The 16403-nt window shown below is 25.8% G+C and overlaps 1 protein-coding gene across 4 annotated transcripts; it reads right to left on the reverse strand.

Annotated features, from left to right (window-relative positions):
• Positions 1-1221: 1221 nt before the first annotated feature.
• On the reverse strand, positions 1222-15443 carry LOC114122911 (puromycin-sensitive aminopeptidase). 4 transcript variants are annotated; one of them, XM_050199287.1, is made up of 13 exons: positions 15116-15443; positions 14672-14791; positions 14369-14543; positions 4727-4965; positions 4489-4654; positions 3933-4224; positions 3446-3864; positions 3135-3375; positions 2362-3065; positions 2177-2284; positions 1995-2117; positions 1649-1913; positions 1222-1377 (listed from the first exon to the last, which is right to left on the reverse strand). In XM_050199287.1, exons 2-12 carry the CDS (start codon positions 14710-14712, stop codon positions 1695-1697), a joined length of 2727 nt encoding a protein of 908 aa, XP_050055244.1. In that variant the 5' UTR covers positions 14713-14791; positions 15116-15443; the 3' UTR covers positions 1222-1377; positions 1649-1694. The 4 variants fall into 4 exon arrangements, with proteins under 4 accessions (XP_050055244.1, XP_050055245.1, XP_027841512.2 ...); XM_050199288.1 differs by lacking the exon at positions 4489-4654 and adding an exon at positions 4296-4446 and having other exon boundaries at positions 15116-15441; XM_027985711.2 differs by lacking the exon at positions 14672-14791 and having other exon boundaries at positions 15116-15442.
• Between the last annotated feature and the right edge of the window lie 960 nt (positions 15444-16403).

Below are 16403 nucleotides of genomic sequence, written 5' to 3' on the forward strand. Positions count from 1 at the left end.
TTAATACGTAAAATAGGTCCTAAATATAAAAATATGTACCTATAATTAATAAATATGTATCAATAATATACATAATAATTGTAAAATATAATAATTTTTTTTTTATATACATATATAGCCTTTATACAAATTTTGCTTAACAATAATTAAAAAATATATTAATATGTACCACCTATAATAAATAAATGTAATATGTACACACATACAATTTTTTACCTCTCTGGCTCTCTTTAATTTGAATTAATTTTTTTTCTACCGATTATTCAAATACTAGGTAAATCGAAAACCTCAATAAATTGATTTTTTAACTCGGTTCCCTGAATTTCGAATTATCGAGTGACAATTGTATAACTATAGGTAAAGTGTGTTCACCAATTTGAGGAACACTGAATTTCTCGATTGCCATTATCCCATTAATATTGATAAAAGTATCTATTTTTGTTTCTTTGACGTTCTGAGAATACATTTTAACAAAGATGTTTACTATTTCATTAACATAACCCAACATTTTTTATTAATTATTATTTTTATTATCTCACAATTACTAAAATGTATTGTTATCTACTGATCAAAATATCGTCTTAATTCATTAAATAAAGAAAAAATCAAGTGTTTTGACAGGTGGTGTTTATATTGACTAGTATTGCAAGTAGTAGCAGTTTCTAGGAAGTTCCTCGATAATTGGAGTACTAATTTTATAAATTATAGTAATTGGTTTATAATATATATATATTTTTTAAATCTTTTTTTTTTGGCCTAATCATGTAATTGTTGGTCTCCTTTGGCTTTGTCTAGAAAAAAATCCTGGCGTCGCCACTGCTAAAAACTGATGAGAAACAAGATCTAACGAGTGAGCTTAAGCAAATTTTACCGTCTTATCTTTATTAGTAACAGGTTTGAGGTTAATATCATTACATAATATTGCGAGTACTCAATTTTCCAATGGCAAAGTAGAGTAAATAAGATGTAAAATAAAATTAATACTGGGTGGCCAACTCGGGCAAAGGAACGTATGTTCATTCCGAGGTTTTTACATCATGCACCATTTAATGAGATAAAGCAGTTTATGTCATCAGCTGAACATTATCAAAAAATAGTTGATGGTACAATAGGTATTGATCATATTTCGAATAGAGTATAGACTATAGAGTATTAAAGGTAAATAAATAAATAATAAAGGAAAAATAAAGGAAGAATAATATTCAAACATAAAACAAACAATTAAACCATAAAGAATAAATTTATATTAATGAAAAAAAAGAATATATGCCCAGTATAAGATAGGTTATGCCATTTAACATTTACATTAATGTAACACAATGACTTTGGTTAACGAAAAACGTTTATAAAATGCTGCTTCTTTGTATTATGTCTAACCTGAAAATAAATGATTTAAGATTATTAAATGATAAATAATAAATAATTTGTTCCTAGTATTTGTCAATAATACATATTTTCTCAACAAATTGTATTAAATTGTATAAGTGTAGTTACTAATTAATAATATATTTTATATATAATTTATAAAAATAAATTATTATATAAATTATCTTATTTAAACAAAACTTATTAGTAAAATACATTCAAATAGGAACAAATTATTATTATCATTTTTTTTTATTCAATCAAAATATATTTTTCAACTAACTGGAACAGTCATTGAGCATTATTGAGCAAGCTTTTAGTCATTAAAGTCATTTTTGGACTACTTTTTGAAGGAAATTTTGTAATTTTTCATAGTCTCTTTTTAACCATGCAGCATTTAACCGGATAGTTTCACAAGCTTGTTGGATTGTTCTTTCAGCACCAACACAACCATTTTGTTTGAAGAAATTCTCTACTTCTTCAGCTTTTTCAATAGAAGCAAAGTTTTCTGTCGTATTTTTTACCAAACGAGTTAACAAGAAACCACCCTTAAAGTTAAGTAATTGATATTAAAAACAATAATTTAATTACATTTTTGACAAAATTAGCTAATCGCAAGCTTTGTTTACCTGGTATTGATTAAATAATTTAGACCAGTTGTCTTGAATAAATTGCCAAGCCAAATCTCTACCAATTTTAGATCCACCAACAGAAATTATTACAAATACAGTATCTTGTGATCGAACTTCGTCCTATGAAATAAGATAAAATTACATTACCATACTCTGATATTCACTTTATAATAACTTACAGACATTGCAAAATCAAGCACTTTTTTTAGTATATCTTTATTTTTAGATGCACCCATTGCTCTGCATATCCTATCCTTTTCTTCATGTAAATCAGTTCCTCTATAGAGCTAAAATATTAAAATATTATTACAATTTAAGAGATATTTAATTTTGACTTATGAGTATATTTAATATTATATTTAACCTGTAATAATTGATTAAAAGTTGTCTCATCGCCAGATGACAAACAAGCCTTATATATGGGACTTCTTAAATCAGCTACAATGGTTTCTTTACCACTTAGGTGATTAGCAAACTTTATCTTAGCTTCAGATATAACATCAGGATCAGCGCTAGATACCAAACGAGCCATTACTAAACCTCTGAGCATTGTTTCAAGGTGACTTTCGTTAGGTTGAGGTTTCCATCCCAATTTTGTTGATATTTTTTTTAAAAGAATTCTGTTGTATTGTTTAAATAATTGTTCTGTGTCTCCTTCCACATTAGATAACAAAATAGCTAATTTTCCAAGCACATTACTCATTGACGACCATACAGAATAATTGTCTTCATCTGTCATAGCCAACATTAAATTTAGTACTTCATCTGTACTGGAGAGACCAGCTTGAACAAGAGCAAAAAGATCATCCAGTAACCCAAGACGATCCAAAGGTGGTAATGTTTTTGATGATATAGATGGTACAAAATTATTAAGCAATTCTGGTGTATAACGAGTTCTATAATATCCAACAGTACTCGGGTTTACTTTAACCCATTCTCCTGGTGAGATTGCATCAGCAGGAATGATTATATCTTTTTGAATTTCAGACATTATATCTTTATGACACACAACTCCAGGATTTCGAGATGTAGAAAATGTTAATGGAACCATCCATAAAATACCATAACCTATATATATATTTATATATATAAATATTTCATTAAAAATAAAAGGAATATCAATGTTTTATAAATTACCATCAGCTTGTCCATTAGCAGTAAACTTAGTTTGAGATACACTAAGAACTCTTGATCCATCAGGATTTTGAGTTTCTTTTTCAACAGTTATTACAGGAAAACCTTTTTGTAATGTCCATGTAGACATAACATCTTTAACAGGTTTATTACTGGCTTCTTCTAAGGCTGCCCATAAATCTTCGGTAAATGTATTCCCATATTGATGTTTAGTCAAATATAGATTCATTCCTTTACGGAAATCCTAGAAATCAAAGATATTGATTTAAAAGTTAAGAAATTCTTAATTAATTTATAATAGTTTAATAGTTTACTTCATCTCCAATAAAATTATGTAACATTCTAATAACTGAAGCACCCTTGTTGTATGAAATATCATCAAATATTTCATCAATTTCCGATGGATGGCCTACTGGTATTTCAATGGGATGACTGCTATTTAAAGCATCCAATTCAAGTGCTCTAATATATGTGTCTGTGACAAATTGTGTCCATATATCATATTCTGGGAATAAATGTTCCACGCACAGAAACTCCACGAATGAAGCGTATCCTTCATTTAGCCAAAGATGTGTCCACCACTCCATTGTAACTAAATTTCCAAACCATTGGTGAGCCAGTTCATGCCCAACAACTAAAGCTATCCATTGTTTACGAACCGCTGAAGTATTGTCTGGATCAACTAAGAGACATGATTCTCTGTAGGTTACTAAGCCCCAATTTTCCATAGCACCTAAAAATATATTGATTAATATGGTTATTAATATTTAATACTTAGGAAGTTATGATAAACAAAGCTACCAGATGAGAAGTCAGCAATAGCTATTAAATCCATTTTTGGTAAAGGATATGCTACTTGGAAATAATCTTTGTAGTAAGGTAATGCACATTTGGCAACTTCCAATGCAAATTTTCCTTGTTCACTTTTTCCAATTGGTGTGTATACCCGGATTAAAACACCATCTGAATCTTTGTCTTCAACATAATCAAAATCTCCTACTACAACAGCAACTAAATATGTAGACATAATTGGAGTTTTTTGAAATTTAAGCAAACGATCCCCATTTTCTTCAGTTGTATCAGAAATCACAGGCTGAAAATAAAAAAGTAGGTATTATAAAAATAAAATATATACAAATGCAAATCAATTTATTGAAAATGTACCATGTTGGAAAGAGCCGTTTTGTTTTGGGGCACAGACAATATAATGTTGAATTCAGCTTTAATAGCCGGCTCATCCCAACAGGGAAAACATCTTCTTGCATCAGTTGCTTCAAATTGAGTAACAGCCGAATATTTTTCCTCTCCACTTGGACTTAAAACAAAAAAATTAACATAAAATTAATAGAATTCTTACCATATTAGACAAAGCTAGATGAGATGTATTACACACGGCAATAGATATATCAAATACAGCTTTCAGAGCCGGTTCGTCCCAACAAGGGAACATTCTACGTGCATTAGTTGAACACAACATGGTAACAGCCGAGTTTAATTCAACTGGATTGCCGCTTTCAGTCACACTATGCAATTTTTTTTGCAAAAGAAGAAAAAAATTGCAAAGCCATACTGACAAATAATTTGATTTAACTCACCTAACATATTTACTACGATAAAATCCCTTCATTTTATCATTGAGTTCTCCAATAAATATAAATTTTAAAAATGCTTTGCCTATTTTTAGTTCTTTATCAAATCCCAAAGTGACTGTTTCATCTTCAGCTGATAGTGTAACAGAAGGTTTGGAAATCAATCCATCACAGTCTTTTAATTCAACTTCTTCAATTTTTAAATCCAATGCATGTAAAATTATTTCTTTGGTTGGTTCTAAAACCTAAGAAATTAAAAATAAATAAATTATTTATTTATTAAATACAATATGTTACAATTGTAACAATAAACAATAAGTGTTAATATAAGCAATCAAAATGAAATATTAATAATATTTATCAATATTTAAATAACTTTTTAATATTTAAGGTTTTATAAATATATTTAAGGTAGCACACAGTATTAGATGTAAATTTAATTTCTTAATTATTAGAACGCATTTCATCGAAAACTCGCATATTATACATAATTATATTAAATGGTTTTTTTTTTTGTTTAAAAAATTTAATATAATATATTAAAATTAAAATCCATTCAACTTAAAATGAATAACACATTTATTGCTTAAAGGTCAAAATATCATTATTTATATAAAATGTAATATGATAAAAATGAGTTTAAAATATATTTATCATCCCCAATGTCATTTCGATTAAATTATATACCATTAACAGGGGACAGATTTATATGCAAATGCATATATGTATTGGTATGAGCTTTTTGAAATCTGATGAGAATTATCCCCAATTTAGATTATTATTATTAAAATAACACTAATTTTATTTTATGTAATTGTAAAGTTTATACTTTTATTTTGCATACATAATGATTTTATCTTATGTTTCCACGTTTATAGCCACATAAAATATCGATATAATAAGGAATCAGTGCAATAAGGTAAGATATACATAGAATTTTTGTTTTTACTTTTTATAAATGTGGGCTAATATTTTATAGATTGAAGATAATGAAACTTAAAGATAAAGAACTTATAGCAAAGCTTACGAAATACCTTATTTTTTAAATATTTAATTAGTGAATACATATACATATACTTAATTTTAAGCAAAATATTTTTAATTGAATTTTAAGTGTATATTTAAAAATAAATGCATATTTTGTAGTAGTGTTTCCTAATTGTGGAAAAAGTGACAAAAACCATGAGTTGCAAACCTAAAAAGGTAACATACTAATTGTGGACAAAATTCCAATTATTATTTTTGATAAAGTAATAGAAAAAAAAATATAAAACATAAATATTCTATAAAAAAAACCATTCACAATAATTTAAAAAATAACAATTGTTCTTTTGCAATACACAAATATGTTAACCTCATCTACTAATTTTGGTAACTTATCCTGAAATATCCTGAAGAAGTGGCGAAGAGAAATATTAATTGTGTACGCAACTCATGTGATTTTTATAAAAAAAAACTCAGTACGACAGTACGGAATTCGTATTATAACAACGAAACTCGTGTCCGCAATTTTATTGTTATTATATATTGCCCAGAATAATTCGTCCGCAATTAGTAATGTATAAATGATGCCAATAGTTGGTAATAATTTTAATAGGTGATTAAAATATTATGTTAACTTAGTAAACATTTATAGAATATGGGTAATAGTTAATTGTTATTTAAGGAATTCCTTTTCTAAACAGTAAATATACAGAGGGAAAAATAATTGATAATACTGGTCTACTTATAAAATATAAAAAGATAAGTACCAAGAAAAATGAACATCACCAAATAATAAAAATCGTTATTCATCAATTCATCATATATTTATAAAAAAAAAAGAATTATGTTTTTAAATTTTTGCGATGTTGGTAAACATTTGAACTTAAAATGCATATAAAATTAAATTATTACTATGTATTTTTACGCAGAAATAAAACCAACTTATATGAAATCTTGTATAGTTTTCAAACTTTAACGCAGGAATAATTTTTAATCAACATTTATAGAAAAAAAAATAAATAAAAAATTTCTAAAGTCTGTTAACAGTTAACATACTTTAATTATTATATTATACATAAAATTCAATATAGGTATAATCGTTTAGTAAAAAATTTCTAAATTTATTTCGTTTATGAGTTACACCAAAAAACATAAATCGTTTTTGTCAAAAACTTGATTTGCTAAAAATTCTCTTTTTTCTTAATTTTTCCCCATTATAAAACTTTCTAAAGTACTAGACTATCTAGATCCAATTGCTAATCGAAAACCTTAAAAGTTGAAAATTGAATCGCTTTATCGAATACTTATCGTATATAATAAAGATAAAAAACACAGCATTGTAAAACAATACAATTCATTGCTCTGCTTAGAATCTAAAAATAAATTTATATCACAACAGAACATTCTTTAAATTACATATAAAAATCAAAATATTTGAAATTATGTGGGTACCTAGTAGATATCTAGTAGATCTTGTACATAATATAATGGCATTATAATGGATATGTTATATAAAAAAAAAATGGTTGTAATTTTGAATGCCATAATAGTTCTCAATGTTATCATTACATACGAAAATCATTATTATTATTATATTATTGTATTTGTAGGTAAATACATTTTCCCGATTTTGACATAAATTGACAAACATTTTTCGTAAAAATCTGAACTTTAAACAGTTTAAACATAAAAAAAATTGTAACCAGCGATTTTTGTTTTGTTTTGTTTTTACTACAAGAAGAACATGAATATTTTTAAATTTAAAAAAAAAAATACTTAGAAAAAATTCAGATATCTATAATTAGCTTAAAAAGCAAAATATTTTGTAAATTTAACCGTGTATAGATAACGCTAATATAAACATTTGGTGAAAAGTTCAAGTATTGAAAGTGACTAGTTACTACAAATTGATTTTGTCGAGAACTCGTTTAGAAAAAAATTTTCCGTTATATTTTTGTGGTTTTTTTTTGAAAACTACTAGAAACTTCTTTTAACCTCTATAATGCACCAAGGGTTATTCAATTTGCAACCGGAAACCACCCCTTAAGTTTTAAATTGAAGCTTTATTTCGACAAGTTATGGTGTACACAGACACAAAGCAAAAACACACACACACATCATTGTAGAGTAAATATATTTATCACTCCGTTTAGAATCTGAAATAGGAATGTATTTTTAAAATAAAAACGAACATGTATAAATAGATCATTTTTTATAGTTATTTCTTTTATAATTTAGTACACTGCAATACCCACATCAAATATTATTCATGAATAATATTATTATTATGTATATACAAAACGATTATTTATATTTAGGAATCTATAATTTTTTTTTTTTACCTTTTTTTAACCTTTCGAATTTTATGGATTTTTTATTTTTTTCCTACAATACTCTTTCCTTCAAGACTTAATTCTGAGTAACATCTTTCTTATCATCAGCTGGGAAGCTTTTAGTCCATATAGTTTTTTTTATTTGAAATCATAAATAATTTTGATCTTTATCATTGATTGTATTATGCTATTATGCCTTCTTTTGGAATGTATGAACACTACATTTCCATAGTAAGAGAGACATAACTAAATTATTACCTTTTCCCCATAGATATACAGGAATAAGCAACTGGTGGCCCACGTACCTTTTTTATTTAGCCCGAGTTACATTTTAAAACGTTTGCAGTTATTTGTTTTATTTTCTTATGTTTTTTTTTTTTTTTTTTTAATATTAAAATATTAAAATAAAATATGTTAACTGTAAATTTTAAATTGTATTGATTTATTATTTTCTTTGGCCTGGTAGATTTTAAAATTCTAAAAATTGGACCTCTGACAAATGAGTTTTTCATCATTGTCATAGATCATATGTGGCATAATATACATTATACATATACATATATGAAATCTAATAAAAAAAAGGTTTATGAAACATTGATAGTAAAATAGATAATAGAATATGTAGTTTTGTGCGCGCCACTGACTCAATTTACAAAAAATGAAGTCATATAACATATAGGTATTTTAATAACCCTTTTATTAATATTTTGTAATCATATCCATTATGTAGACGAAAAATACGAATATATCGTTAATATCAGATTTTTGTAATATATAAATGTATAATATTAAAATATGAATTTTACTTGTCAAATACAATAGAATATTAGAATATACTTCGTAATTTAATATTTTGGGAAAGAATGTATATATTGGTTAACACATAAATATTATCTAAGAATATATTTAATTTGAAAATAACTAGCACAGGTGTACATTTTGGATAAATCTGTATACTATAACTGTTCATAGGGTACAGTTATTCGTGTATAAAAGAATTGAAATGCATATGTAGGGGAGCCGCATTGGTACAGTTATGTTATTGTGTACACACTATTGGACACCTGCGTGATCAATGCATACATTTTTTTCTTTCGAAATATTACATTTCTTATTATTTCATACGTCTATTACAATAAAGAGTACCTAAGTTATTATGTATACCATACTAATACCATATCACCTTTCTTTAAATTAACTAGTATCGTTGGCCTTGATAGTTAAAGAAAGAAGTGTATTAAACCACTAACCAGTGTACTATTTTAAAATAATTGATCACCATTAGACTATAGCATATATTACAAAGTAAAATTAGAAGTTATAAGATGTTGTTTTGAAGAATTTAACTTTCAGGTTTACAGTACCGAAATCTTTGAATATATATATATATTATAAATAGATACTTTCTAATTAAAATGTTAAAGGGTTTTGATGTTTGTAAACTAATTTTAATTTTCTATTAAAAATACAAATCTTAATAATTATTATGTTATATTTTTAGTACAAAATAATAAATTATACTATGATTAAAATAAAAGATTTTCGGGCCATTGTTTATGTACTATTTCTTGAATAATGCAACAACAAAATTATTTGAATAAGACCCAAAATAATATTATAGTTAGTTATTATTAAACTTATATTATATTATTATGTAATGAATTCAAAAGCATATTATTTAGAGTTAGTCTAATTGTAGATAACAAAGTATGGCGTGATTAAAGAGAGTAATGACTTATTTTGTACTCATTTTTGTAGATAAAAAGATTTCGGTAATACCAACTTCCATCACTTCATCAATTATTCATTAAAACGTTATTAATACATCGGTAAATAATACCGTGATTTAGAGAGCCTATATAATATATTATATAGACTCTTTACCGTGATTTAATAAAAATGCTAAATTGAAAATATCCATGGGGCATTGAGTTTGAGTAATACTCTATGGAAATATCTAAAATATTATTGTCTTATTCTTAAAAAATATTTTATTTTGTAACAATAATCAATGAGAACCGAAACAAACAAAATAATAAGTAATTCTAATTAATAGAATTATAACTCTTTTAACAGAAACGACTATCGTCATTATTAAACATAATAAAATGTAATATATCAATAACATTAAATTTTAATAACTTATTATTATATTAGATTTAATAGATTCAATTTAATAAAAAACTAAGGAAGTCACTCTACTGCATAATAGACGAATAATAGTGGATGATATCGATGTTAGACGTTAATATGATATTTTATAATCATACTTCATTGAGCAATCACTGAAACGGATATGTTAAATATGAATTTAATGATAAAATCATTGCATTCACTATTTTTAGTCAGTCTATATTTTCTAAGGATATTTATTATAATATAACATTTATATTACTATATGTTTATTCAGTTTATTGCCAACAATAAAAGTTATTTTATGACAAAAATATTATTAAATGTTATTAACTTATAGGCATTGATATTAAATTATGTTTAATATTTATGCTTATAGGTCAATAGCATCAAACAATAGAAGTTTTGAATGATATAAATAGCTTAAAATTAATTTAATAATAAAAAAGGCTGGTCAAGCGAAAATGCCAATTTAAACAACTAGTGTACGTTTCCAAGTTTCAACGACTAGTCATTATTAATTATAACAATAATCTAAAATTATTTGACAGTAAGTAATCGTTATTTTACATGTGAATTGTTATTGCTACGAAATTTCGTATAAGTTTTAAATTTAGAAGCTCATAACATTTTTTTTCCTATAATGATGCTCAAGTTTTCTCAATAGTTATTTGAAGCAAAACAAAACATGGAAACTTTGTGTTGGATTTCAACATGGGCGTAGGTAAGGGGGGTGTTTTGGGTGTTCAAACACCCCCCGATATTAAAGATAAACCAATTAAAAAAAAAAAATTGTGGATTAAATTTAATGTATACCTGACCAAAACCCCCTTCGAAAATATTTCCATCTACGCCCATTGATTTTAACCTTAGATAATAAATAGTAACATTTTTATGAATTTTCCACTACAAAATTACTTGTAAATTTTCGCAATTTTTACTACATTAAGAACACCTTATAAGAATCCTCTTATTAAATTTTTAAGTTTCAAAATGTTGTTATTGACATTTAAAAATAAAAAAATTTAATTGTCTATAAATAACTAAAAAAAAAGCAAGAATATTTTGAAACTTTCCTGTGTATAGATAACCTGACCTAAATTTCTTTTTATGTATACAATAAAAAGTTTATACGAGGACCTTTATTAAATTTTCAAACCTTGAAAAAATTTTTTAGTTAGAAATTTAAATACTTATAAATAGGGTTGGGATTTTGATGCAATGGCATCTTTTTTCTGGTATTCTGAAAGGTTGGCCTGTAAATATAAAATGTGTTTTGGGTGACACTGATTATTTTAAATTACAAGGTAGAAAATTCAAAATTCAAAAGTCTATAAATAGCCCATAAATAGTAAAAATACTGAAAATAAAAAAAAAATGATTTTATACAAAGTATTAGTTTATATAGATACTTATTTTTAAATTACAAAAAAAAAAAAACAAAATCAATGTTGTTAAAAACTATTTTCGAGTAAAAATGTCCAGTTTTTTTGTTTAGTTTTTACCGATTTTTTAAAACAAATTTTTATTCTTGATTTCTTCTCTAAAATGACCAACAAGATCTAATTTTCAACCAGAAACTATCCTTGAAGTTGTAGATAACAATTTTTCTAATATAAAATTTTCAGACAAATAACCACAAATTATCAGTATCTAATAATTCAATGTTACGATGAAAACATTAAAATGAGTTTATTTAATATGATCAATGAAACTAGTTAATTTAGATAAATTTAAAAATTAATTACTAAATTATTTTTACATGGGGATTAAAAGTGGTCAAATGTAAAAAACTTGAAGTTATTAAATAAAATAAATTAAGGAAAATCAGGAACGTAACAAGTTTGGTTTTTGACAAAATCGATTGATGTAGTGTTGTAATTCGAAAAGAAATCTCACTTGAAATTATGTAAAAATATTCAAAACTTTTTAACTTTTTCCTAAGCTAAAAAACTTGAAATAACCTGTAATTGTCATTGAAATGTCATTTCCAAATCATTAATTTCCTATTCGATCGTGTACTCTTTTTCAATGATAAATTAATTATAAAATCACACACTTCAGATATAAGAAAAAGGATAAGAAAATTGAATAAATGCTTTAAAAAATAAAAGAGCACCACAGAATACAAAGTATGTTTTTCATAATGCTGCCAAACATTTTTCTTTTAGGAGATTTGTAAATATTAAAAAAATTTGCAAATTATTTTTAAGTTACAAAAGTTGTATTTTAAGTCTGAAAATTTAATGCAAGGTTCCTTGTAAGTGCTTTGTGTGCCAAATTAAAGATATTAAAAAATTAAGAAATAGACATATAATTTTTTATTTTTAAGGGTTGATGAAATTTAATATTTAAATAACATTATTATGTTATTTACTGTAATCCACAAATTATTAATCATATACTTTGTAATATTCATCATTCCTATCATTCATGTATTATTTCCTTTGAAGCATTTAGACTTTTAGTTATTCTTTATACCATAATCAAATTTATACCATTCTTCAATTAATCAGTAGTTAACACTAACAGTATTGATATATAAGTTAATAACAATATTATATTTAACTTGATATTAATATAACAAATGCAATGATTTTATCAACAATGAGTTCAGCCAGTTCAGGTTCAACCTATTGTAATATTAATAGATAAATTAATTGCTAATAGTAACATTAAAAGTATGTTACAAAATAGCTGATAACAGTATGCACTCACAAATATATTTTATGTAGGTAACTATGATATAAACAGTGCATACAAAAATTGAATAATTTATTATTTAATTCTAACTTAGCATTATCATTACAGTACACTTGTAATTGATTATACATTAAACTATTATACAGAGTTCCTGGATTTTGTTTTAAGACTTAATTAAATTCTTGTGAAACTTATAGATATAAGATTGGTATAATGAACAATTATTGTTTCAATTCTTGGATTATGGAAAATTTATGAATACAGAATAATACTTTATACTTCAATATTTTAATTTTATCAAGTTTTATTGTTATAATAGTCAATAGGCATAACAAAATAATCAAAATAGATTTTACTCAGAAAAAAAAACTATATAATAATCTAGTTTTACCTATACTTACTATAAATTAATAGTTATCCTAAGCTTTAAAACTAATAAAAATTATCTCTCTACACAATATTACTTTACAATCAATACTGCTTCCTCTACTGTATTGTTGTTATAACTTAATATACAAGGGAGTATCATTAAGAAATGAGAGGATTTTCTCTAATGAGAGACCCCTGAAATTTTTTTTATATTTGCCACATAAGTCTAAACACACTAATGAATATCTCATTTTGCCACAAGTAGGTATTATATAATATATATATATATATATATGGTAATAAATGATACACGACAACTTGCCGTTTTTATCTAGGCTTGCCCTTATAGAATAGAATCAAGAACAATTCACGACTAACATAATTAGTGATCATAGATTTAAAATTTAAGTGATTTCATGCACTAGATTTTTTATTTTTTTTTTTTATAAAATATTTAAGATGTTAAACGATTTAAAAATATTCTATACTGCTTGCAGTATAAGATACCATTGCTTAGAAGAATGAAATACCAATCATGCTATTAATATGTACAAGGTTATGATATAATTTTATAAAAAATTTGTAATTAAAACATGATTTACACACAATAATCCTTTGTTTTTTAGATACCTAAAAAACACAAAGCAAATTTTTTCTTTGGAATCTTTCTGATGTTAATAATATTTATTAACTATAAAATAATTAAGATATCATATCATCACTTAATTTTTCATTTTTTTGTATAATATATGAAAATTATCCTACCCTGACTTCTAATTGCTATACCTAGGTAATATGAATCTAAAAGATTAATTTATGTAAAATTCACTTAAAAATAATATTTTTAAGAATTTACTAGCTATAAAAATAATGTTATTAATTTCCACAAATTAAAAATGTAATATTGACATTTATTATTATTTATATACTATACTTAATACAAATAAGCAATGGTAATTGAAAGCAGTTAATAAAATAAATAGCTAAGGGTTTGATAAATAGGTAGGTTTTATTAAGTAGTCTAATAAATGAAAATAAACAGTATGTAAATTATATGTAATATAACCCAAGTTAAACCAATACAACTAAAAAATAAAATAGGCAAATAAAATTTTTAAATACTCACGTTTATAGAAACCGTTTCCTTGCCTTCAAAAGTGAATTTTTGCAAATCTGGCTTCAAAAATAAATCATATAATACAGGCTTAACAGACTTTGGTAGTCGTAAAAAAGGTTTCTTTTCCCCAGCCATTTTATAATATTTTTTCGTGAACGATTTGGATATAAACAATCGAAAACACCTACAAAACAAAAACAAAATAAATCACTAATAACAAAACCGATATTCCCATCAACGATGTCACAAATTCGTGTGTATGTAAACACGCTCGCACACATATACTGTTTTCAATTACATTAACACACTAACACGATTCTAGGTATCCTCCTCTTCATACCCCAACAGAACATAACGGTAAACCGAGTTTGCGGTTTTTTATGCCCCTATATATATATATAAACAAAAACCGGTTTTTTGCACAAAGTGGGCCTATAAAAAAAAATCTTTAATGAATAACACCTATAGTCATGTCCGTAAAACGTGAATCAATCGCTTAACTGCGTTATATTTTTAAAGACGCAAGTTGGAAGGTAAATCGAATAGAATTTCTATCTACCCGAGGGTCAATAACATTGAGACATTGCGTGTTTTTTTTCACCGAACGTATCACGTGAAATATACCACACGCATATAAGCATCATACGAAACAAAAGTTCAAGTTCAAACATAATAATAATAATAATATATTACTTATATCGTACACTTTGTTTTAAATCAAATCAAAAACGTGTAAAATTAGATAAATTTACTCACTGTTGACGGTGTTTAAATTGATATTTTTTATTCGATTTTAGATCGAACTATAGTCGCTACTTATAATTATAATTATTATTATTTTTTTTTTTTTATTTGCAATTATTTTTTGGGATATGTAGCGATAATCAATCGGATGACGATAAAACCCAATATTGTACGAACAAATACTTCGATCTAGAGACGAGAATGAATGAATCAATGGAACCACAAACACGCAAGTACACCACACGGTTAACACTTAACAGATAAACGCTGAACAGTGACGAGGGAACACGTAGAAAACTCGCCTACTCCGAACTGTGTATTTTAGAAGTGGAACTGTGGAAGGGAAGAAAAACGTAATATAAAACACGGCCCGGTTATCCTGATCACCGATCGTGACGTTCTATTGGTTGTCGGCATCTAACAGTCGGGCCACAACCCATTAGTCGCTCCACATCGTAGTACCGAGTTTAGTTTATTTGTAGGACTCTGGTCTCAGAGTATGTCCGCCACCGATACACGCATACGATGTGGCGACACTCTCCTGGTCCGGTGATAAGGCAACAAAAATTAAATCATAATATTAATATAATTACAAATAATAATTTACTAAAATAATTATAATATAATATCGAATTGGTTCGTGATTTATTTTTATTGTTTCTACCTATCGATGTTGACAAATTTACGATTTTATAATACATACGACATTAGCTGATCATCTACTACAGTAAATTATTATTATGTATATAAAATGGCGGATAATGACTTTAAATCTTATTATCAGCTTGAAATCTAGTTTATTATACATAAATCTCAATGTCTGTGTACACTGTAGTACTGCACAGACATATTTAATAACTAGATAGCCGACTTTCTTCTTATCAATGATGCCGGTAGTCATTTGATATTTACACTTCACTATTAAGATTTAAGATCATACTATTATTCAATGAATCATTGACTGATTATTTATAAGTCGATGTTGAATGTCAGAATGTAACGAAAGGAGACATGTCCTTCCTCGCCCGTGTTAGAAATTTGAACTTTGAAGTTTGAAGCACATATTAGCTACGAGTTGCCAGGGATAGTGCAATTTCTTGAATAAATATGCGACGAGTATATATACGTATGAACAGATCGCACATCTCATATCGCGAGTCGTCTATTATATGTGTTTCAAAATATCTGGATATGACTCCATACGTTGTATATGATCTAAACATTTACAATTCAAGCAATGTTTACTGATTATCGGAACGATCTGTGGTGTACAGTAACATCACAGATTAAATAAAACAAA

This window comes from Aphis gossypii, chromosome 2 (assembly GCF_020184175.1).
Source record: "Aphis gossypii isolate Hap1 chromosome 2, ASM2018417v2, whole genome shotgun sequence".
In the NCBI taxonomy this organism is placed as follows: domain Eukaryota; kingdom Metazoa; phylum Arthropoda; class Insecta; order Hemiptera; family Aphididae; genus Aphis; species Aphis gossypii.